This window comes from Zonotrichia albicollis, chromosome 3, assembly GCF_047830755.1.
Source record: "Zonotrichia albicollis isolate bZonAlb1 chromosome 3, bZonAlb1.hap1, whole genome shotgun sequence".
NCBI lineage: Eukaryota > Metazoa > Chordata > Aves > Passeriformes > Passerellidae > Zonotrichia > Zonotrichia albicollis.
Genome location: NC_133821.1, coordinates 2,917,363 through 2,941,114, shown reverse-complemented (window position 1 = coordinate 2,941,114; position 23,752 = coordinate 2,917,363). Strand labels below are relative to the sequence as shown.

Genomic DNA, 23,752 nt, shown 5'->3' with positions numbered 1-23,752 from the left:
CTCTGATGAGTTAGGAATAAATTGTAGAACATTTATAATCTCATGTAAACAAGCACACTCATGCACAGAGGCATGAAAAGTTGCACTGTCTGGATTTTTTTTTGTTTTTCTTTCAGCTCATTCAGACAAACAAATTGAAACATTATCCCAGCATCCATGGAGACTTCAGCAATGACTTCAAGCAGCCCTGTGTGGTGTTCACTGGGCATCCCTCTCTCAGATTTGGGGACGTGGTGCATTTCATGGAGCTGTGGGGAAAATCCAGCTTGAACACTGTTATATTCACAGGTAAGTAAAATGCTGATATCATTATCAGATTAACAGTTCATGCACTCTGCTTAAGTGTGGCCACATCCTTGGGGCTTTGCTCATTTGTTCTGGGACAGAAGTTTTTCACTTCAGTAGGAGCTTATCTAAATTAAGGCCCCAGGACTGACTGCAGGGACAAATGTAATTATTGTGCCATTTAATTCAGTGTAGCCCTGCAGAGTCAACCTTTGCCATGCAGAGTCTATTCCTGCCACGTCTGAGCAAAATCTTTGTTATGCACAGCAGTAAAATGCCTACAGGAAATTAATTTTTGAATTAAAAGCAGCTGGCTGCAAGTTAAACCCAGGCAAGACCTAATGGATGCTGGTCAGAAAGGAAGAAACTGTTCCAGGAAGAAACTTTTCCTCATCCCTTCTCCTGCCTTTTCATCTTTCAGAGTTTCTGAAGAGGTTTCTGTCCTCTCTGCTGTCCCAGAAGTGTGCACCCCACACAGACCTGGCACAGGGGTCTGAGCTCTTCCTGCCTTTGGGCTGAGCTTTGTTCAGGTGGTTTTTGCCTGGCAGACACATTTGTAGCTGAAGGTGCAGCTCTGCCCCATTCCCCAGGGGAGCTGTTTCCTTTCTCAGTGCTCAACAGGTCTGTTAAGTTCTTCCACTTCTCTCCATCTACTTCTAGTGCTGACCCTGATTAAAAATCCTTCATGGCCTTCCCTGGAGCTGATCAGGTGTATTTGTACCTGATGTGTCACCCTGACAGAGCCCTGCAGTGGGCATTGTCCTCAGCTGAGAAGGCAAACAATCACCCTTTAGGTCCTCACTCCTGATTTTGTGTCTGAGGAGCTCTGAGATAATGAGAGATATGCTCTGTATGACCTAGCCAGGTAAAAATTGTGGTGTGGATTTTTGGACAAAGTAATTAGAACTGGGGAGGAGAGCCCTGAGGAACAAATCAAACCTTCTCCCACAGCAAGGGTACAATGGAGTCTCACTGTTAAGTTTATTTTCCTCCAGTTTTTAGTGAATAGGAAAGCTGCTGGAAAGCACAAAACCTGAACAAAAGAGGGCTGGGAAAGGGTTATTTCCTTTTTCTTTTTTTAACTGCAGACTCGAGGCTAGTGACAAGCAAGTCCCTTTCACAATATTGCCACCAAAAAGTGTGACAGTATCATGATACTGTTAAGCCAATTTGGGGATATTTTTAGTGTATAATTAACCCTGTTCAGTGGGAGGGGAGATACAAGGGAGTTCCTGCAGGGGACTTAAATCCAGACAATTTCTGTGCTGGGGAATGGTGCAAGGTACACTAAAGTACAGCTGCTGCAGGGCCCATCCCTCCTGACCTTTGAGGCCAGGTTTGACTATAGACTCCAGGCTAGTGACAAGCAAGCCCCTTTCACAATATTGCCACCAAAAAGTGTGACAGTATCACATATTGGGGATATTTTTAGTGTATAATTAACCCTATTCAGTGGGAGGGGAGATGCAAGGGAGTTCCTGCAGGCAACTGAAATCCAGACTGTTTCTGTGAGGGGAAATGGTGCAAGGTACCACAGCACTAAAGGTACAGCTGCTGCAGGGCCCATCCCTCCTGACCTTTGAGGCAGTTCTGGAGACATGCCCTAATTACAGTAATTGGGTAAAATTGGATATGCATTGTCTGAAAATAGTGAATTTTCCTCCAGTCAGGACTTCAATTAAGCCCGAGTTTGCAGAGCTTTGCTGGGGTGTGTGTTCCATGAATCCCAGGGGAAGCAGTGGCATTAATCACGTTGTGAATGTGCTGCCCAGGGTGTCAGGAACTGGCCTTTAATGGCAGGAACTCTTCCTCTGTGTCTCCTGTAAGGAGAGGCACTTGACCTTTCTGTGTGAGATCCCAGCCCTTGAGTGAGCTGAGGCAATCGAGCACTTCTGTCAGAGCTGGCCCTGGCAGCTTGTCAAGGCATGGAAATGTCACTCCTGACAGCCTGGGGGTGCAGCAGGTCATGGGCTTGGAGATTCATTCCCACTTTGTGAAACTCCAGTTGAGAGCTGCTTGAGTTGGGTGATCTTGGAGTGCACACTGATTCCAGATGGTTTTGGGGTTTTTTTTCTTAAATTCTGTCCATCCATGGCTTTTATGGACTATCATAACTCCAGTGCCTTATGACTGTCTAGTCCTAGGCCTGTTTCCTTATGGTTGTCTCAGCTGGAACAAAACACAGAATTTGGGTTTGGCAGTTGGACTTGATGACATTTGTGATTTTTTTCTCAACCTAAATGATTCAATGGCTATAGAAATTCTTAGCAGATTAAATTCTCCTGTTCTTAGTACCAGTGAAAATCTGAAGCACCTCCACTGATGCCACTGATTTCCATTATTTAATTACTTTTTGTTTTAAGCTAAAATCTCCTGTGGATCTGAAAGAAGCCCAGTCCACTGGAGCAGTGTGTGAGAGCAGATGATGTTGTAGCTTTTCCTGTGAAAAACTCCTGGTTTCTGGTAATTGGAACCTTTAAACTCCAGACCATCCTGCATTGTTAATGAACACTGCTTGTTCAGTCCACAGGAACCAGTCAATCTCCACCTTTCCAATCTGTAATGTAAAAAAAAAACAATGACAAGAATATAAATTAAAGCAGCCAGCAGCCAGGACCTGGCTGTGAGGGAGCTGTGGTGCTGCTCTGCTGGCTGGTGTCACCTGCAGCCATCACTGCTGGAGCAGTATTGAGGAGATTATTGATTCAAAATATCGAATACCACTGAGCCACAAAGAAATGCTAGGAGAAGACACGGTATAAAGAAGTCTCCTTTAAGAACCAACTCCCTGGGAGATGTTAAAACCAGCTCATGCACGTCACTGCTGTACAGTGGAAGGTTTTATAACTCAGTATCATGCAGCAGTAAATCAGGAGTCTTGGGGGAGAAGCTAAAGACGTGTAATTCTGTCAGGAAAAGTCAATATGTGTCCTTGACAAGCACTTGCTGCCTCCAGACAGGTGACTTTGGGATTTTGGGTGGTTTCAAAGCAGCAGCTCCTGTGTGTCACATGAGTTCCCTGTGAGCCCAGCTCAAGTTGTGTTTTCAACATTCTGAATCTCCTCAGTCCTGTGTTAGGATTCCTTCCCTAGAATTTCTCCCTTTTCCAAGGCTCTCCTGTCCTTATTAGGAGTTCAGAGAGGCTTTGGACTGGATTTTATTTGGGATTCCTAGACCAGAACTCCATGTCTGTACATTGAGAAATGCTGAATAGGTGCTGCCTCAAATCTCTGTGTCCTCCACAACCCCACATGGGATGGAAAACCTCCCTTCTGGTGACTTTTAAACTTAATTTTTACAATTTCACAGCATATCTCTAGCAGAGAACCTCTGCCTGACTTAAGCTTTCTGGTTTCCCCTTATTACTTTTTTAATGCCTTGTCATTTAACCCTAGCTGATCATTCTTCAGCTACCAACTTTCTCAGTACTCCTATTTTTACATTTCTATTCATGGCTATTAAACTTAACTGACATAAAATACCATTTTTACATCGATATTTTTAGGCTTTGTTTCATTGCCACCACCACATCTGCTTTTAATACCATGGCGTTTTGCCCAGTGTAATTTTACTTCATGTTTGTGGATTCATGGCTTCGTGTACACGTCCTTGTACAAGGCTCATTTTTTGTTAATATCTCTCACTTTAATGTTCCCAGGCAGCTACTCTGACAATTGCTTTAAACTTGGGGAAATTATCCCTTTGACAGTTCCAAATATTTGTATCATTGCCTGGTGCCATGTTCTGCTCTCTCAGGGTAAACATCCCCACGCGGTGCTCAGTGCTGCTTAGCCGGCAGCAGATTTGGAGATTTTTAGATTTTTTTGATTTTTAGGTGAGCAATTAACTTGTCTTTTTGTTGGATGTCACACTGGTGCTGAACTTCCTCTGGTAAGGTTTGAAGGAGATTTTTTTTCCTTGCTGTCTGCATGAGAAATCCAAGCAGTGTTCTGCTCTGCTGCCATGTCAGAACATCTTAGATGGCTCTTTAAATCTGGACTGGAGGCTTTGAATTTCAGTTTCCTTTAATTTCATCCTTTCAAGTAAAGCAGATCCCAGAGAATTCCTCCAGCCAGGCTTGAACTGCACTTTGCTCTGCCTGGTGTCCTTTGAGGCCCTGTGGTTCAGGATAATCCAGCAGATGAGACTTTTCTTCTCTTTTCCCATTCTGTACTTACCAAACTCATCCCAGTTCCTTTTTTTTCCAGCATTCCCTTTGTTCCATCTATCCCACAATTATCAGGGAGATAGGGATGGCATAATCTTTTCCACATTAGTTGGTGACCCCCAGAATCAAGAGGTTACCTGTATCCTACACTGTGTCACCTGAGATCTACATTTGTCATTCACCAAAAAACATAAGAAAAAAATCTTTTTCTGTGGCATTCTCAATGTTTTATTACTTTCTGTGGGAGTAAAAGCCCATTCAGTGCCTGACTTTTCCCTGGCAAACCTCTAATCCAGTAATAAAAGAACCCTTGGTTTCCCACCAGTCTAAACCTGACTCTTAGATTGAAAAGAATAAATATATATATATTTATAAATCAAGATATCATATTTATGCTGCTTTTTTGTCACACTGAAAACCAGCTTGCCATTTGAATCACCTCACAAGACTCAAAATGTCTACATTTTGCCTTCCTTTTCAGGATCTGATTAAAAATAAGAGATGATGGTTTTGTCTTGATTAAATTTGTTCTAAAAATCATGCAATAATGTGTTCAAATGAAATAGTATTGCTCTGTTGCTTGATTAAGGTAAGACTAATTGTGGGCGTAATTTTCATCAAATTAATTGAAAATAATGGGTGGGGGAAGGAGGAAGGGAAGAGAAATCTGTAACAAAATTAACATTGAGCAACAGCTCTGACTAAACTGGAATTAGAGAGGAATTGGGCCATTTTTGTTGTTAATGGGCTTTGAGTGTTTTCAACATTTCTCTTTCCAGAACCTGATTTCTCTTACCTGGATGCTCTGGCTCCCTATCAGCCCTTGGCAATGAAATGTGTTTACTGCCCCATTGACACCAGACTCAACTTTATTCAGGTGTCTAAATTACTCAAAGAAGTCCAGGTAATGAATTTTCTGCTGCCTTTTCTTAGGTTTCTTCACACAGCTGAAATTAAATAAATGAATTGTGAGCACATGTTGCATTAAACAAAAATGGAGACAACACCCAGATCCTTTTCTCCATGAAGAAACCACATCATTGAGCTCTGCTTTAGGAGAGGTCTAAGAAAAAGAAAGTTCTTGTAGTATCTGCTGTTCCCCCTCCACTCTTTGTGCTTTAGTGGCCCATCCCATTTGTTTCTACTAAAATTTGCTTTCTGACTCATGACATAATTAAAATAATAACCAGATTTTTTTCCTGGCTGAGCATTTCCCTGTGTTCTGTCTTGCTGAACTCTGAAATGCACATTCTCCCAAACCCCCTAACAATGCCTGCATCTCTTTCTCTCATTGTTCTGCAGCCTGGCTTGTCCCTGCAAACTCACAGAGCTGCCCCTGCCTGCCTTTGCATAAACATCTCCTTCATGTTGTGCTGTCTCCAGGGCAGCTTTAGAGCCACTGGCTTCTCCTTTGGCTTCCTTCAGCCCTGCAGGGACAACCAGCCTGTTTATGCTTTCTTAACATATTGCTGCAAAACTCCTGGAGTTGTTTGTGCAGCCTTGATTACTGAGGTTTCTGCAGCCCCTCATGTTGACATTGGGATGGTCTCCACCACTGTTACCATTTCCTTCCAGTTAATCTGGCAAGGATTTGGGAGAAAACCCTATTTCATATTTTTATTTTTTTCTCTCCTTGTGGCAAGTATGATATCAAAGTGGAGACAAGACATAAATTCCAGGAGGGTCATCATTTCCAGTTGGCAGAACTGGCTTCTCCTTTGGCTTCCAGTTTGCAGAACTGGCTTCTCCTTGTGCTTCCAGTTTGCAGAATTGGCTTCTCCTTTGGCTTCCAGTTTGCAGAACTGGCTTCTCCTTTGGCTTCCTTCAACCCTGCAGTGGCAGCCATCCTGTTTATGCTTTCCTAACATATTGCTGGAAGACTCCTGGTGTTGTTTTTGCAGACTTGATCACTGACAGCCAACGTTTCTGCAGCCCCACATGTTGACATTGGGATGGTCTCCACCACTGTTACCATTTCCTTCCAGTTAATCTGGCAAGGATTTGGGAGGAAACCCTATTTCATATTTTTATGTTTTTCTCTCCTTGTGGCAAGTATGATATCTTGCACAGTGGCAAGACATAAATTCCAATAAATGGCAATAAGACATAAATTCCAGGAGGGTTGCCACTTGCAGTCTGCAGAACTGGCTTCTCCTTTGGCTTCTCCTTTGGCTTCCAGTTTGCAGAAGCTTCTCCTTTGGCTTCCTTAAACCCTGCAGTGGTAATCAGCCTGTTCATGCTTCAGGAGTTGTTTCTGCAGCCTTGATTACTGATAGCCAAGTTTCTGCAGCCCCACATGTTGACATTGGGATGGTCTCCACCACAGTTACCATTTCCTTCCAGTTAATCTGGCAAGGATTTGGGAGAAAACCCTATTTCATATTTTTATGTTTTTCTCTCCTTGTGGCAAGTATGATATCAAAGTGGAGACAAGACATAAATTCCATGTGGGTCGCCACTTCCGGTTTGCAGAACTGGCTCCTCCTTTGGCCTCTCCTTGTGCTTCCAGTTTGCAGAACTGGCTTCTGTTTATCCAAAGACAAGATGTCTTTGTCCCTTTGCCTTCCAGTTTGCAGAACTGGCTTCTCCTTTGGCTTCCTTCAACCCTGCAGTGACAACCAGCCTGTTTATGCTTTCTTAACATATTGCTGCAAAACTCCAGGAATTGTTTGTGCAGCCTCAATTACAGCCAATGCTTCTGCAGCCCCTCATGTTGACATTGGGATGGTCTCCACCACTGTTACCATTTCCTTCCAGTTAATCTGGTGAGGATTTGGGAGAAAACTTTATTTCATATTTTTATTTTTTCTCTCCTTGTGGCAAGTATGATATCTTGCACAGTGGCAAGACATAAATTCCAAGAAGTGGCAATAAGACATAAATTCCAGGAGGGTTGCCGCTTGCAGTCTGCAGAACTGGCTTCTCCTTTGGCTTCTCCTTTGGCTTCCAGTTTGCAGAACTGGCTTCTCCTTTGGCTGCCTCAAACTCTGCAGTGACAACCAGCCTGTTTATGCTTTCTTAACATATTGCTGCAAAACTCCAGAAATTGTTTTTGCAGCCTCAATTACTGACAGCCAACATTTCTGCAGCCCCACATGTTGACATTGGGATGTTAACATTTCCTTCCAGTTAATCTGGCAAGGATTTGGGAGAAAACCCCATTTCATATTTTTATTTTTTCTCTCCTTGTGGCAAGTATGATATCTTGCACAGTGTCAAGACATAAATTCCAATAAATGGCAATAAGACATAAATTCCAGGAGGGTTGCCGCTTGCAGTCTGCAGAACTGGCTTCTCCTTTGGCTTCTCCTTTGGCTTCCAGTTTGCAGAACTAGCTTCTGTTTCTCCAAAGACAAGATGTCTTTGTCCCTTTGGCTTCCAGTTTGCAGAACTGGCTTCTCCTTTGGCTTCCTTAAGCCCTGCAGTGACAACCAGCCTGTTTATGCTTTCTTAACATATTGCTGCAAAACTCCAGGAATTGTTTTTGCAGCCTCAATTACAGCCAATGCTTCTGCAGCCCCACATGTTGACATTGGGATGGTCTCCACCACTGTTACCATTTCCTTCCAGTTAATCTGGTGAGGATTTGGGAGAAAACTTTATTTCATATTTTTATTTTTTCTCTCCTTGTGGCAAGTATGATATCTTGCACAGTGGCAAGACATAAATTCCAAGAAGTGGCGATAAGACATAAATTCCAGGAGGGTTGCCGCTTGCAGTCTGCAGAACTGGCTTCTCCTTTGGCTTCTCCTTTGGCTTCTCCTTTGGCTTCTCCTTTGGCTTCCAGTTTGCAGAACTGGCTTCTCCTTTGGCTTCCTTAAACTCTGCAGTGACAACCAGCCTGTTTATGCTTTCTTAACATATTGCTGCAAAACTCCAGAAATTGTTTTTGCAGCCTCAATTACTGACAGCCAACATTTCTGCAGCCCCACATGTTGACATTGGGATGTTAACATTTCCTTCCAGTTAATCTGGGAAGGATTTGGGAGAAAACCCTATTTCATATTTTTATTTTTTTCTCTCCTTATGGCAAATATGATATCAAAGCGGCGACAAGACATAAATTCCGGGCGGGTCACCCTGCACGCATCTCCAGCTCCTGGAGCAGTTTCTGGCCATGCTGATGGGAACTCCCCCCTGTTTCCCTGCAGCCCCTGCACGTGGTGTGCCCTGAGCAGTACACGCAGCCCCCTCCCACGCAGTCCCACCGCACGGACCTGATGATCGACTGCCAGCCGCCGGCCATGTCCTACCGGCGCGCCGAGGTGCTCACGCTGCCCTACAAGCGCCGCTACGAGAAGATCGAGATCATGCCCGACGTGAGTCCCTGCAGGGGGGGTTCCTGCTCACACACAGCCAAATTCCAGCTCAGCAGCCTCTGGGAAGGGGTGGAATGGCTGAGTTGTTGTGGTTGGAAAAGGTCTTTAGGGCATCCAGTTGAGCTGTCAGCCAGTGCCACCGCTGTGGTTGGCCTCCAGTGCCACTTCCAGGGGTGGGGATTCCTCCACTTCCCTTTCCATGGACAATTCCCTCCTGATGTCCAACCTGAGCCTCCCCTGGCACAGCTTGAGGCCGTTCCCTCTCATCCTGTCCCTGTTCCCTGGGAGCAGAGCCCGACCCCCCTGGCTGTCCCCTCCTGTCAGGAGTTGTGCAGAGCCACAAGGTCCCCCCTGAGCCTCCTTTTCTCCAGGCTGAGCCCCTTTCCCAGCTCCCTCAGCCTCTCCTGATGCTCCAGCCCCTTCCCCAGCTCTGTTCCCTTCCCTGGACACTCTCCAGCCCCTCAATGTCCTTCTTGTCGTGAAGGACCCAGAGCTGTCCTCAGGACTGGAGGTGCAGCCTCAGAACTGAAGGTATTGTCCTTAAGATGTCTTGTGGCTGGAATTTACAGTTGACTCTCTTCATGTAAAGCACATTCTGTCAACTGGAGAGCTAGGAAAGAAGCATTTTTGAGAGATAATTTCATTCTATAAACTAATGGGAACTGAAAAAAAACCAACATTGGCTGTCTGAAAGAGCTGTTCAGCCTGGAGAAGAGACCTCAGAGCCCCTTCCAGAGCCTAAAGGGACTCCAGGAGAGCAGGAGAGGGACTGGGGACAAGGGATGGAGGGACAGGACACAGGGAATGGCTTCCCACTGGGAAAGGGGAGATTAGGGTGGCATCTTGGGAAGGAATTGTTCCCTGGGAGGGTGGGGAGGGGCTGGGCTGGAATTCCCAGAGGAGCTGTGGCTGCCCCTGGATCCCTGGAAGTGTCCAAGGCCAGGCTGGAGCAGCCTGGGATAGTGGAAGGTGTCAGGATTGGAGTGGGATGAGGTTTAAGGCTCCTTCCAACCCAAACCATTCCATGATTCTGTGATTGTGAGCAGGCAAAAACTGTGCTCAGGTGAGTTGTCCTTTGCAAAATCCCATCCTACAAGACAAACAGTGATCTCTGCCATGTGTGAAGTAACCAGTCACCTCCAGTTTAAATACAAGGAAGTTTTAGGCAGAGCAATTTGAATTAGTGCCTCAGAACCATGAAAAGGATCCAGAGAATCTAAGAGTTAGTAGCCAGAAATTGTCTTTCTCCTTCCCCAAACTCACCTGCTGTTAGAGATACCCTTCCCATTAAGGATCAGTTTTCAGTCATGGTAAAGAAGCAGTGAAAAGGCTCATTTGTATTCCAATAATTTCCATAAATGGTTAATTCCTACAGGCTGCAGGAGGCCCAGCAGGTTAATGGATTGCTTGTAGCCATCTAAAATGTGGATTACTTATCCCCACAACATCTATTAATGATTTATTAACCCCATAAGTCAAATCCAAATGTACCCATATTACCAAGGGTGACCCATATTCTGACAGACATGAGCTTAAAATATTTTTTTTGACAATCCAATCAGCACAAATGTGTCCTTGGATCAAAGGTGACAGTGGCTTTTTGCAAACAGGCATTACTGCCCTTTAGAAACTGGAATATTGAGTGACTTTTCATTGGAGTGTAGCAGGAGGAAGCATCCTTTAGTTGAGCCAAATATGAAGTGCAGAATTGGGAGCCACCCAGTAACAAATCCCTCAGGCAGCCCACAACTCCCACTGCCACCATTTCACAGCATTTCTGTGAGGAGCTGCCCAGCCCCACTGCTTGGAGACAAGGAGAGGGCTTTAATTACAAAATATGCTTGGCTGCAGCTCCATCTTGGCATGTATATTTAATTGTTTGGGAAATTTACATATTTATTGGATCCTATTAAACCTAAGACTGGTGAAACTTGGCTTCAGTTCACCAGCATGAAACCAATCCTGAGTTCAGAGTGCAGGGAGCCAGCCTGGGGCTCACAGATTATTCAAATCCCACTGAGGCTTTGGGTTTCCACCTAAACTCTGGGGTGGAGCAGGTGTGAGAGGCTGTCCCTTGTGTCAGCCCCTGAGGGGATTGGATTCCAGCTCTCCTGCCCTTCCCAAAGCTGCAGGGAGGGAGGGAGGATGCTCTGCAGGGAATGTGGCATCACCAACCTGGGAACAGCAGCTGGTTTCTGTTGCACTCACTTTAACTTGGAGACGTCCAGCAGAAATCTGGAAAAGGACAGAAATGGCCTTTTTTTCTCCTCGCCTAACAACTAAAATCCAATTATATTCACACAAGTCCTAATTTCAGAGCTATCCACGCTCAGGGAGGAGAAATATCTTGTGATTGTCCATATCCAGGGGTTCTTCAGGCTGATTGTTCAGCCTGGGAAGGCTCTGGAGTGACCTTTCAGCACCTGAAGGGGACTCCAGGAAAGCTGGAGAGGGACCTTGGATGAGGAGTGGAGTGCCAGGACAAGGGGGAATAGCTCCCATTGCCACAGGGCAGGGTTGGGTGGGATATTGGAGATAAATTCTTCCCTGTGAGGGTGGGGAGGCCCTGGAATAGAATTCCCAGAGAAGCTTTGGCTGCCCCTAGATTCCTGGAAGTGACCAAAGTCAGGCTGGAGTAACCCGGGATAGTGGGAGGTGTCCCTGCCATGGCAGGGGGTGGCACTGGGTGAGATTTAAGCTTCCTCCCAACCCAATCCATTCTGGGATTTCCCTGATTCCAGAACTGCTCTTCACAACTCATTGCAAAAGCTGCTTGGTCTGTGGTGATGCTCCTGAAAAGGCTCCTGAGAGCTTCAGGATGTTAACAGGATGCCATTCCCCAGCTCCAAGACAGGCAAATCATCCTCCAAAAAAAGGATCTTGCTCCTTCTTTTTAAGGGAACTGCATGGTCCTGGTAAAAAATGGATGCAGCTTCCCCTTGTGCTGAGTGGGTTGTGCAAGACAGATTTCAGACATGATGGATGGGGCTCCCTGGTGTGGGAGTATTTGCTGCTTAATGTTCCCTTTTCAGTAGTTCAGGGTTTCTGAATATAGGAATTTCTGTAGTGCAAGGAAAGGACATTTGTTTAATATGGGCTCCCACCAGCCCTGGGGTTCTGTGCAGGCTCAAGTGGCAATTGAAAAGGGCATTTTACAGCTCCTAGAAACCTTGCAGTGGCTTGTTATTTGTCAAAACCATGTTAGCCTGAAATGGAATGATGAAATCCACCCTGGAAAAAATAGTGATTGCTAGATGTGCTGCAGGGCTGGGATTTGTGTGTGAAGTAAACCTGAAAGTCTCATAAAAGAATGGCTGCTGCAACGAAATCCTGACCAGGGCCCCCTCCTGACATCCCAGTCCCTTTCCCAGCTCAAAGTTCTGCCTGGATTCTTTGAAAACCAAAGGGTTGCTCAGTGTGGCTCCACTCAGTGCAGGCTGATGCTGTGGTAGAGTGAAATTTCCTTCCCAAAACTTGCAGTGATTCAGATCCTAGCCTGTCAGACTAATGGAAATTTACTTTTTTACTGCTGGACCTTGTCTATATTTCAATCACCTCAGCAAGGAGCAAAGGCAGGTCAGGTGGGCCTGTTGTATGATAATGAGATTTACACTCACAGCAGCCTTTGTTTGGAGAGAGTTTTTAACAGTCCCAAGGCATCAGGCTGGAATGGCTCTTCCAGGGATTGTGCAAACCTTTACACTTTAAATAATTTCTTCTCAGCATCTGCTTTTCACTTAAAAAAAATAATTATAAAAAAAGACTGCTTCCTGGAAATTGGTTAGGCATTGTCTGCTCGCAGGAGAAAGATGGGAAAATGGAAAACACCTTCTGGAGCAAACAGATAAAATTAAACAGTAGTGTCTGAGCAAATAAAGTGCCTCCAGTTTAATTACAGCTGAACAATGGTGCGGATCACTCGGTGCCTGCAGCTGACACTTCTCTCAGGGCTCTGTGCTCCTCAAATACTCCATTTGGTGTTCTTCAGGACACAGCCCAGTCAGGAGAGTGTCAGTGTCCAAGGCACAGCCTGACACCAAGTGAAATTATCAGAAAATACTGCAGAGAAGAATGAGGAAAATTATTATTTTTCCTAATTCTTCTCCGCAGTATTTTCTTTCCTAGCCATCATAATTATGGAGGTTTCATCTTGACTCCTTTTCCTGACTTTTACCTGACCTTTCCAACTTCCTTCTGTGTTTCAGGGACTAAGGAGTTTTGAATTCTGTCCTTCCCACCCTCAGCTCATTTTGGTGACCCCACATTTTCCAGTCTCTGACCTCTGTGTTCCTTTTTCCCTGACTATTCCCCCTGGGTTCAGTGTGCTGTAGCCTCACAAGAAGTAAGTGAAATACAACCTGGTTAAATGAAATGCAACCTGGTTAAATGAAATAGAACCTGTTGAAGTGAAATAGAACCTGTTTAAATGAAATGGAACCTGTTTGCCTCTGCTGCTCAGCCTGTCCCAGCTCACAGCTCACTGCAGAATTGCCTGGGGTCTCTGTCTGAGTTGGACCTCACCTTTTGACATTCCACCAAAACTGCTCTTTCCCAGCTTTTACCAACTTCCCTCACACAAAGCCAGAACCAGTGCTGATAAATGGCCCTGATTTACCTCAGCAGAGCTCAGTGCAGCTTTTATTTTCTCCTTAGAAACGTCTCCCACCTCCCTCTGGTGTCTCTTCTCTCCTGGCCATTCAGCCTGAGAGAGTTCTCCTCCCTCCTCCTCTCTTTTTTTTTTGTGCTTGGAATGTGTTGTCCTTCATTTCCTTTGCCTTTTTTTGTTGCTGTGCATTTCTGTGGTTGGTCTTACCCACAGGTTGTCCTATTTAGTCAGGTGGAACTCAGATCTGCTTTTCTGCTTCCAGCCTGCCTTTGCCTGCCTGTATTAATGTCTAGGTTTGTTTTTCCTTTCGTTTTTGATGGCTGGCTGTAAGATAACACTTTTCTAGGCAGGCACTCTCTTCCCAGTCAGCTTCAACAACAACATCCCATCCTGACTTGACATTCTGACCCATAAAATGGTTACTATATTTTGAATATTTTGATTTATGCAGTTTTTATGTCTTTCAAATGACTCATCTCTTGCATCTGCAAGCTTTACTGCCTTTACTTTGAAGATATTTCATGTCCTTGCTTCCCCTACCTGTCATTTTTCATTCAAATCCAAGCCTAATTTCTGCTTCTGCTGGTTCTGTTTTCCACCATCCTTTTTTAAGTTCCTCAGACAACAGCTCCCTGCCTGCTCCCAGGCTCCTGGGGAAGAGCTTCATTAAACAGCCATAAATCTCCTTCATTGCACTCCTCAAATACTCCTTAAACTGCTTTTTTGGCACAGGATTGGCAAAACCAGTGGTTAGAGTTAGTGCTGAGTGGTCAGAGTGAGTTCTGGTGCTTGGAATGTCACCCAGAATTATTCCCTGGTGGGTGGCTGGTGTCTTTCTGGTTTGGGGACAAGATTTTGGGGACAAGGGTTTGGGGACAAGGTTCCTCCTGCTGATCTGGAGCCCTGGTCCAGTAGCTGCACATGGAACATGCCCATGGTAAAGAAGAGCTTTAATTAATGAATTGAAGGTGGATTGCACCCCAGGCTTTTTTATTTCTTCAGTGGATGAAAAAGTTTGGGCTCTGTGGAAGCCCAAAGCCAAGATCACTTTTGCAAGTGATAATTGCAAAATCTTTAGATATTCATGGTAGGATTCTTTCTCCACTGAAGTTAATGAGACTTTAAAATCTGCTCCAGAGAGAGCTGTGGGAGACCCCCAGCGAGTGGCAGCTCTGTGAACCTGGGGGTAACTCAGCAGCTGCATTAAAACCCTTGGATGGTGTCAAATGTGAGGCTGAAAGCCCAACAGGACCTGACTCAGATCCCCCACTAATGATCCCACAGATGCCCTTCACTTCTGGGCTGTTCTCTGCTGGAAAAGCCTTTGTTCCTTCAGGTCTCAGAAGCAAAATTCCCCAATTTCCATCCTGCCTGCAGCGTGCCTGTGCCTTGTTCCCTGTGCCTGCTGGTCACAAATCCACAGGCACATTTCAGTTCCCCTTTCACCCCTTGTGTTTGACCCCACATTTTTTTGTCCCTCTGAAGGATCTGATACTTGCACAATTCCTGCTCTTGGCCTCTGGTTTAGCTGTAAAACCAAGGCTGGATCTGTTGGAGACTCCTCCTGTGTCTGACCTGGCCATCAGAGCTGCTGGTACTTAAATAATTAATGAATGAGCAATTAAAATACTTTAAAAAATAAGGGATAAGAGGAGGCAAGGAAGTAAGAGGTAAGGGAAATTATCCTTCTCTCCTGACACCACCATCCAAATTTAAGTCACATGGCAAAGACCATGGTTTTCATTATGCTTACAGTACTGACTCTGAGATCCTCCCTGCTTGTGCAAAGGCTGCTGCACAGCCTGGAAGCAATTTTTGTCCTCCTGAAGATGCTTTCCTGCACCCAGAAACTGGATTTGGTGTGTGTGAGGAGCAGGGGAGTGGAGGGATGGAGGATGGGGCAGGTTCTCCATGCAGGTTTTGCTGAGGAGTAGTTACAATAAAAACCTCTGCAGGAGTGACCTCCAGGGCTTTCTCTGAACTCAGGCAGATTTTAAAATCCTTGGGCTTCTCTGATAATTGGCAGGGGATATTTTTTTTTCTCCCATACAAATTCCACCCTATTGAGGGGATCTGGGTGGGAATTACTTCATACCCAGCAAGCTCCAAGGCTGTATTCCATCATTCCCACCTCGAAATGGAAGTGCCCTGAGGGCTCACGTGGCCAGAACCCAGCTGCAGTTACCAGCAGTGTTTATAATGTGCCTCCAGAAACTGTAAGATTTCAAATTGCAGAGACTTTTGCCCCTGCTGTTCCCAATAGATGCTGTTCAAGCCCCCACTGTCTCTGATGGCCAAAAACATCCTAATTTCCAGCCTACACATACTCACTGCTGGCCTGCACACATTTATTCCTAACATCATGTTTGGGCATAAATACATTTTCCCTTTTGTTGGTATTTTCCCTGTGGTGTTTATGTAGAATAATCAAATTCTCCCTTTGGCTTTCTTTTTTGCCAGGCTAAACAAGCCAAGATATTTAGTTTCCCCTTACAAGACAGCTCCTCCTGCCTTATTTTACCCTTCAGAATCTCTTACTTGAACTGAAATTACCCACAATTTACAAGTAGTTCAGATGAAATCTTGCCAGGCCCAATGTAAAGTGTGATGGCTCATCTCAGAAAGAATTACCTGATACTTTCTGGGCTGGCATTTACCCTTTTTCATGGCCATGTCACATTTGTGACTCTCCTGGGATGGACTAATAAACCTGAACCCTTCACCTCTGTCCTTTGCAGCAGCTGCCAGCCCACAGCAGAAATTCTCAGTATTAGCCCCATCCTTGGCCTTCGTTTTGTGCTATTGAATTTCATCTTGGTTTTCTCACTCCAATTCTCGTCTTTGAGTTTTTCTTCTCTCACAGCCTGGTCCTGTTTTCTGTTAAAGGTGCCCTACAGACTTCAGTGGGACCTTCTGACCTCCACTCCTCATTCTGTGCTGAGGTCATTAAAAATCTGGGAGTTTCATTAATGGCCCTTCAGGAATTGCAGCAGCAGCCCAGGAGTTCCCTGGGAATCTCTTTCCTTGAACCAGAGCTTTCCCCACCTCAGGGCTGCCAGAGGAATCCTCGGTCTGGGGTTTCCCATCTGCTTCTCTGCTTTGATCCCACCTTTCATGCAGAGTTCCCACATTTGTGCATTTGAAAATTTGAGTTTGAAAATCTGGAAAACACATTTAATGATGTAAAAACCCAGCAGGGCCCCTTTCTAAATACACATGCTATAATCTAATGTACACATCAGTGATTTCAGATCCTACAGTTGCAGGGGATTTTAACTGCTGGTCACTTTGCTGTGCTCCTGCTTGTTCTCCATATCCAGCTCACCTCACTCAGCCCAAACTTTGCCTCTCCCTGCTGGGTCAGCCTTCCTGCACCCTCTCCAGTGAAGCCAGAAGAGAAAAATGAAAAGCAAGGAGTTCTGGGAGGTGTTCCAAAAATCTAAGAAGAAATTACTGGAACTAGGATGTTAAAATATTGTTGTACATCCAGCATGTCTGTCCTGGGAGAATCCTCCAGAGAACCAAGACCATGTGGGCTGGAAGTCTGGTCCTGCCCTGATTTTATTCACTGGTTATTCAGCCTCATTTTATTTTTACTGTGAAGTTTCAGGTCCCACCCTCAGGGGTTGTTCAGCCCCTCATTGCCAACAAGAGGATTTTTGGCTGGTGACTGAGGACAACTTAAACCTGGGGAGAGTTGTCCCCATTGAAGTCTTTAGGAGAGTTTTAAGACTGACTTAACCCACGTTGTTCTTTATCAATATCTGTAATTTGGCCAACAGCAGTGTTTGTGCTCGCAGGGTGTGTGTCAAATCCTCTTTTGGGGTGGGAAATGCAACCCTACAGGAAAAAACTTCATGGTAAAAATATCTTTCCTCTGCTTTAGCATGGGCAGGCAGCTCTGATCACAGGAGGAGAACATCCCAAGCTGAAAACTAAAATAGTGCACACATCCCCCCCAGATTTCTCCTAAGGCAGTCCAAGTGCTCATCCATGGGCAGGGGACTGATTAATGTGCTGTTAGATCTCAGTGTCCCTGCTTTGGTGGCTTTCCTGGTGCCAGCATGTGACACTGGGCTGGGATAATGACTGGAAGGAAGACTCATTTATTCCTGCTAGGTGGGGGGCTTTTCAATCTCACACACAAAGGCACAACAAGAGGCAGCCACTGCAAGTTGGACAAATTCAACCTTGAAATGAGACACGGCTTCCTGGCTGCCAGGAGAATTAAAGTTTGAAACCATTTGTGAGGGGAAACAGTGGAGTTGCCATAGCTTGGAGTTCAGACAAGACTTGCTGCCTCTGTGAAAAGGATTTCTTTAATGCAGCATTCTGGAGGAGTTCTGTGATTTGTGTGTGCAGGAGGTCACTTGAAAGGAGTGGAGCAGTGCTGCCTGGCCTTGCTGGGTGAATTACTGGATGTGATTAAATGACCTTTTTGCTTTGGGTCACTGAGTTTCTGTAATAAAAGGATTGGCTGCCACATGGAGAGGGCTGTGAGCTGGGGAGGAAATCAGAATGAATGCCTGTCCTACTGTCCTTCTGACTGTAAATAATCCAAGTGTTCCTATTTAGCCTGTTTAAAACCTGCAGAGATGTTAATAGCAAAATACTTCAGTGGCAGGAGAAGACTTTGGTTCCAAGCCACTCCCTGTTCTTTAAGGATCTTTCTCTTGACAGGATTTGTCGTTCTGCTCTCCATCAGAGCCTGGTTTGTATCGATCCTCCTCAGGAAGGTGCTTGGGATGGAAAGTGCCTTCGACCACTGGGGGGGCAGCAGAACTCGCTGCTGCAAGTGCTGCTGGTTTTAGATCCCAGGAGAAATCTGAAGCAATGATTGTCGCTATATTTTCATTCTCTTTGCCTTCAACAACAAACCATAAAGGCTGTATTCAAATAGCCTGCTTTAAAGATCTTGAACGGAGTCCCAGAGTAACAGTGAGATGAATTGCTCCATCAGAGTTTGGATTTCTAGGATTCACCACGGCTGAATACAGACAGAATTTAGGGATTTTTAATGCAGCCTGTGTTTTTTCCAACACACCAACTGCTTTATTCCAAAGAGCTGCTCTCAAAATGTTCCTGCAGCTTTAACAGTGGCAGGTGGGATTTGCAGAACTTATTAAAACAACTTTGCCACCATCCAGCCAACAGAAAAACCCTCTCAGTGCTTTCATGGCAATAGGATTGGGCATCCTGGCACCTTGCATTCCCTTGGAGGGGAAAAGGGAATAATTTCCTCCATTCATGAGCACTGTTTTCTGCAGAATTCCTTTGGAAAAGTGGCTGGAAGAGATTCTTCCCAACTGGCAGCTTCCTCTGGTCTCAGCAGGTGCAGCTCTGCCCACTCCAGGCACTGCCTGCAGTGTCAGATCCAAACTCCAAGCCAAAACTAGATTTTGTGTCTTGCAGGGAAGAATTATAAAAAAAAGCAGTGGAAAGGGTTTTGTGCAGCGTTGTTGGAATAACTTCAAACTAATCAACAGTGGGTTGATTGAAAACATTGGGGTTTTAAGGACAGACAGTTCTTATTCCAGATATTCTGCAGTCAGGGACTGAAAGGAAACTCACTTTGATTTTCCATTGTCCATCAGCATCACAAACATAATAATGCTGGATTAGACCACGAGTTGTACTAACTAAAATTATTAACGAAGCAATTGTCTGTTCACACAAGAGTTCTCTGTGTTTATTCTGGTTTTTGAGACCAGCCCTGGTTCCTGCAAACCTCGTGCTGCTCTGCCCATGGTGTGAAATCCATGATTTTGGGAGCTGGAAGGAGGCTGGGCAGGTCCGAGGAGCTCTCAGTCTATCAGTGGCTTTGTGTTTACAGTTCATTAGCCCATGTTTAAAAATACCACACTGCCAATTTATCTCACAGCTGGGTTCATGCACATTTTGAGCTGATCACTTGCTGAACAAAATCTCCTTTTGCTTCAGCTTGCAGATTCCCTCGTGCCCTTGGAGATCAAGCCTGGTATTTCCTTGGCAACAGTTTCTGCTGTGCTGCATACTAAGGACAACAAGCACGTGCTGCAGGTACAGTCTAATGGGAAAGGGAGAAAAATATCCTTAACTCTGGCTTTTCCTGCCATCCAGGAGCCCTCCTGCAGCTCCTTCCCACTGGGGCAGAGCCCTTGGCAGAGGCTTTGCCCTGGCATGTGCAGGTGAGGAATTACACCCAGAGCAGGGAGTGGGATGCAAATAAATCTCTCTGCCCTCTTTTCCTTGGCCATGTGCCTGGCTGAGATGAATGGGGAAGTGAGATAATTCCTGAAGAGAGGCTACAGATCACCCTGCTGCCTTCCAGAGTCAGCAACAGCATCATCAACCTCTCAGGAGCAGGGGTTAGGGGAGAGAGATGGCCTGGGACATCAGGCTGGGGAAGGGACCATCTGCCCTCAGTTTCCCTGGAATTTGTCCATCTCTCCTCTCCCTTCCTGCCACCCCCTTCAGGCTGACACTGGAATTCCTGGCATGAGTGCCCTGCAGGAGGAGGTGATGTCCAGGGACCTGCCCTGGTCCCCTTTCTCTCAGATCCACGAGCCTGCAGGGCCTCACTGAGCAGCCCTTCCCACGCTTGGGCAGAGAGCCCAGTGTGGAAATGTCGGGGCTGTGAAGGTTGGTGAGGATTTCTGTCACAGCACAGCAAACAGGCTGCCCCCCTCTTCCCAAGCAAACCATGGAAACCCTCAGCAGCTCTGGGAGGTGCTGCAATGGGATTGGTCTGAGGCTGCTCTTGTTCATTTTCTCCCTTCTCCACTCATTCCTGCTGCCAAATAAACTTAGACCTGGGCTTGAAATGCCAGAGTCCTCATAAATGGCTGGAGCTAAGCCACATTCTCATTCCCTGAGTAGTTGCTCACTCTGAATTTCCCTGTTTCCAGCCTGTTGCATCCTTTAGAGGGAAATTTGCCTGTTTCCCAACCTGTTGCATCCTTTTTTTTCCCTTCTCATCCATCAGCTCCCTCCAAAACCTCCCCAGCCTCCTGCCAGCAAGAAGAGGAAGCGGGTGAGTGATGATGTGCCCGAGTGCAAATCTCTGAAGCCTCTGCTGAGTGGCTCCATCCCCATGGACCAGTTTGTGCAGACTCTGGAGAAGGTGAGGAGTCTTTGGTGGGATTGATTCCAGCAGATTTCTGCACATCTCAGAGAGAGGGGAAATCATTTTAGTGCAGCTTGAAATGGAGAAAGGCCAGTGAGTTGCCAAAGTGCTCCAGGGTGTCCCTGCACTTCAGAACAGAGGGAATTGTTCCCTGTGGAGCTTTGTCCTGCTGTGCAGGGTTCGTGTCAGTGATCCCCTCCTGTTTCCCATGGAAGCAGAGCTTTTGGGTGGGTGATTTGTCTCACAGAACTTTTGGATTCAGCGGCTTAGGGAGTCTCAAAAGCATTTTTAAATTTCCACAAGGTTGTAAGAAGGTGACCAAGTGAAGAACAGATCCTGGAAATGTCTCCAGTGGTGGAGGAGCCTCCTGAGGAAGCTGCACAAATTTGGTTGCTGCTCTGTGGAGTCTTGTTCTCACCTGGCAGGAGATAAAGGATTACAGACTTCCAGTGCCTAAAGGGGCTCCAGGAGAGCTGGAGAGGGATTTAGGACATGGGATGGAGGGACAGGACACAGGGAATGGCTGCACACTCCAGAGGGCAGGGATGGATGGGATATTGGGAAGGAATTGTTGGCTGTGAGGGTGGGGAGGCCCTGGAATAGAATTCCCAGAGCAGCTGTGGCTGCTCCTGGATCCATGGAAGTGTCCAAGGCCAGGCTGGACAGGGCTTGGAGCAGCCTGGGACAGTGGAAGTGTCCCTGCCATGTCAGGGGGTGGCACTGGATGAGATTTAAGGCCCTTCCCAGCCAAACCAATCTGTGATTCCATGAAATTCCCCCTCACCCCTGTGCCTGCTCTCTCCTCTGTCCCAGTTTCCCTGAGCTGTGCTGATTTCCCCCTCTCTCCCTCTCCCGCCCCAAATCCAGCACGGATTCAGCGATGTCAAGGTGGAGGACACGGCCAAGGGCCACATTGTGCTGCTGCAGGAGGCTGAGACCCTGATCCAGCTGGAGGAGGACTCCACCCACATCATCTGTGACAACGATGAGCCCCTGAGGGTCAAACTGAGGGACCTGGTGCTCAAATTCCTGCAGAAGTTTTAGCTCATGGACATCAGGAGGCTCTGCAAGGAGAGAGCCTGGAAAACAGCACAACTTGGAGCTGTCCAAGGAGAAAAAGAGAGAGAATTTTGTGATTCAGAGAGACCAGAAACCACCTTCCCCTTCATGGAGGAGCAAGGGAGTATTTTTTAATACCTATTTTTTAAATCTTATTTTTAAGCTGTTTTGGAATACTTTGGAGGAGATTCCTGTTGTGTAAAATTGGGAGCTGGGAATCTCACAGGAGACAGGAGCTGCAGAGTAAATAACTGGAGTGTTTATTGACACCAGGGTGAGCTGCTGCTCCCCTGTGTCCCTCAGCCGTCTCTGCCCCAGTCCTTCACCTGACACAACTCTGTAGGAACATGAAACAATGGCCTTTTTCCTCCCACTGCTTCTTCCCAATCCCCAGATCCCATTCCCTGCCTCTCCTCCCTTTGTGCTCTTCACAGGCATGAGGAGGGGAGAGCTGGTGAGGCAAAGATTGTACAAATAAAAATGGAAAAAAAGGAGTCTGGTGGACATGGAGAACAGTGGGAAGAGCATGGCCATTCCCTGCACCAGCAGGGGCACTTTGGAAAAGCTTTTTCCTGTAGGAATTCAAGTGTTTATTGATGCTGCAGCCTCACCTGTTCCATCCACACCTGTCCATGGAGCTCCAGGCCCTTCCCTATGGCTGGTTCCTCCTGGGTTCCTCCATCACCTCAGGAGGACACTCAGGGGAGTCCATAAAGTGGGAAAATTCCTATTGCTCATAAAAAACCTTTTGAGATTTAAGTGCCTCTTGTTTCTACCTTCCAAAAACTTGTCCTTTCAGCCCCTCATCTCAAATCCTGGATGGAATTCTGAGTCATTTATCCAAAGCCATCTGTACTGCAGACCTGGGGAGGCTTTTCCCTCCCCAAATCACTTATTTGGGGCCTCACCTCAGTCAATAGTATTGCTCTTAAAGACAACCCATTTCTCAGATTTACTGCTGTTCATTTTTTATTGGATTGTTTTGTATTTATTTGGTGTTAAAAAATAAAAAGCGGAGTGAGACTGCCCAGGAGGGAGCACATCCTGTGGTTTATAAAAGCCTCTCCATGCCCATTGCACATCCTTGTCCTGACACCTTTGGGAAATGAAGCTGCTCCTCCAGTTCATCCCTTTGAGGAGATGCAGGCAGTGGAAGCAGCTCTGTAATAAAATTTCTGCAGTGTCCACATCCCATCCCGTTCCCAGGAAGGATTTCTGTTGGGTTGGGTGTGCAGATCCCAGCACCCACACCTGTGTCCTGTGTGTGCCAAGGCTGTGTGAGGAGTGGTGTCACCAGTGGGAAAAACTTGGGGCACTGGAATAATTAAATCTTCATCAGGGTTTGCAGCTTTGCTGCTTTAGCATCACTTGAAAACAAAGAACTGGGGTAATTTCACTTTAATAAACTGCAAAGGGATTATTCCGAACCCAGAGAAGCGGTGGGATAAACTCATCTTTCTGCTGGTTACCTCAGCTCCAGCACTGATCCCACTGCTCACATTCCCTTCCTTTTCACATTCCCAAGGCTTTCCCACCCTCTTCAGGGAGAGAAAGTAAAAATGAAAAGCATTTACATTGTTCTTCCTGTCATTTTGAGCAGGAGAACTTCTCATTGTTCCATCAGCCCAGCAGCTGAGAGTGGATTGTTTTGTTATATTCAGGTTGTGTGTGCTGGAGAAACAAACATGCTGGGAGGGGAATTCTTTAATGAGAAACCCTAATTAAACTGGAAAAAGAGGTGCTTGTTCCTTCTGCACAGAGAGAGAAGAACAAACAGCATTTCTCCAGGCTGGGTCAGTCCTGCCCAGGGAGCTGCCAGGGGAAGAATACCATGGATGCAATCCAGGCTTTATCCAGAATTTAATGGCCAAAAATAGCAAAGGTTCCTGGCTTCACTGTCCTTCTTCCAGAAGGGAAAATAAATCCCCTTGGCCCCCATGTGGTTCCTTGTGCTGTGGCCGTCCCCATTCCCTCCCTGAGCTGTTCCTTTCATTAAACACAATTAGTGGGGTGTGTGGCAAGTGATTAATTCCCAGTGACTTCCCAACCTGTGCTCCCACAGAAATAATGGGGAGGAAAGGTTAAAATCCGATTTCTGCTCTTGGATGGTTTTTATGGAGCAGCTGTTCCTGGGTGGAGAGGAGTTTATTGTGTTTTCACTGCATTAATGTCAAATGAAAATGAAAACAACTGGAGCAGATCAGGTAATG

At 46.1% G+C, this 23,752-nt stretch overlaps 1 protein-coding gene across 1 annotated transcript in view; it reads left to right on the top strand.

Moving 5' to 3' along the window:
- Positions 1–22,570, top strand: part of INTS9 (integrator complex subunit 9) — a 62,597-nt gene extending 40,027 nt beyond the window's left edge. The window contains exons 12-17 of the mRNA XM_074536473.1: positions 117–288; positions 5,233–5,357; positions 8,605–8,772; positions 19,319–19,417; positions 20,343–20,480; positions 21,351–22,570. Of these exons, the coding sequence (XP_074392574.1) occupies positions 117–288; positions 5,233–5,357; positions 8,605–8,772; positions 19,319–19,417; positions 20,343–20,480; positions 21,351–21,527 (879 nt within the window). The 3' untranslated portion in view covers positions 21,528–22,570. The remainder of the gene's footprint in view (positions 1–116; positions 289–5,232; positions 5,358–8,604; positions 8,773–19,318; positions 19,418–20,342; positions 20,481–21,350) is intronic.
- Positions 22,571–23,752: the final 1,182 nt, after the last annotated feature.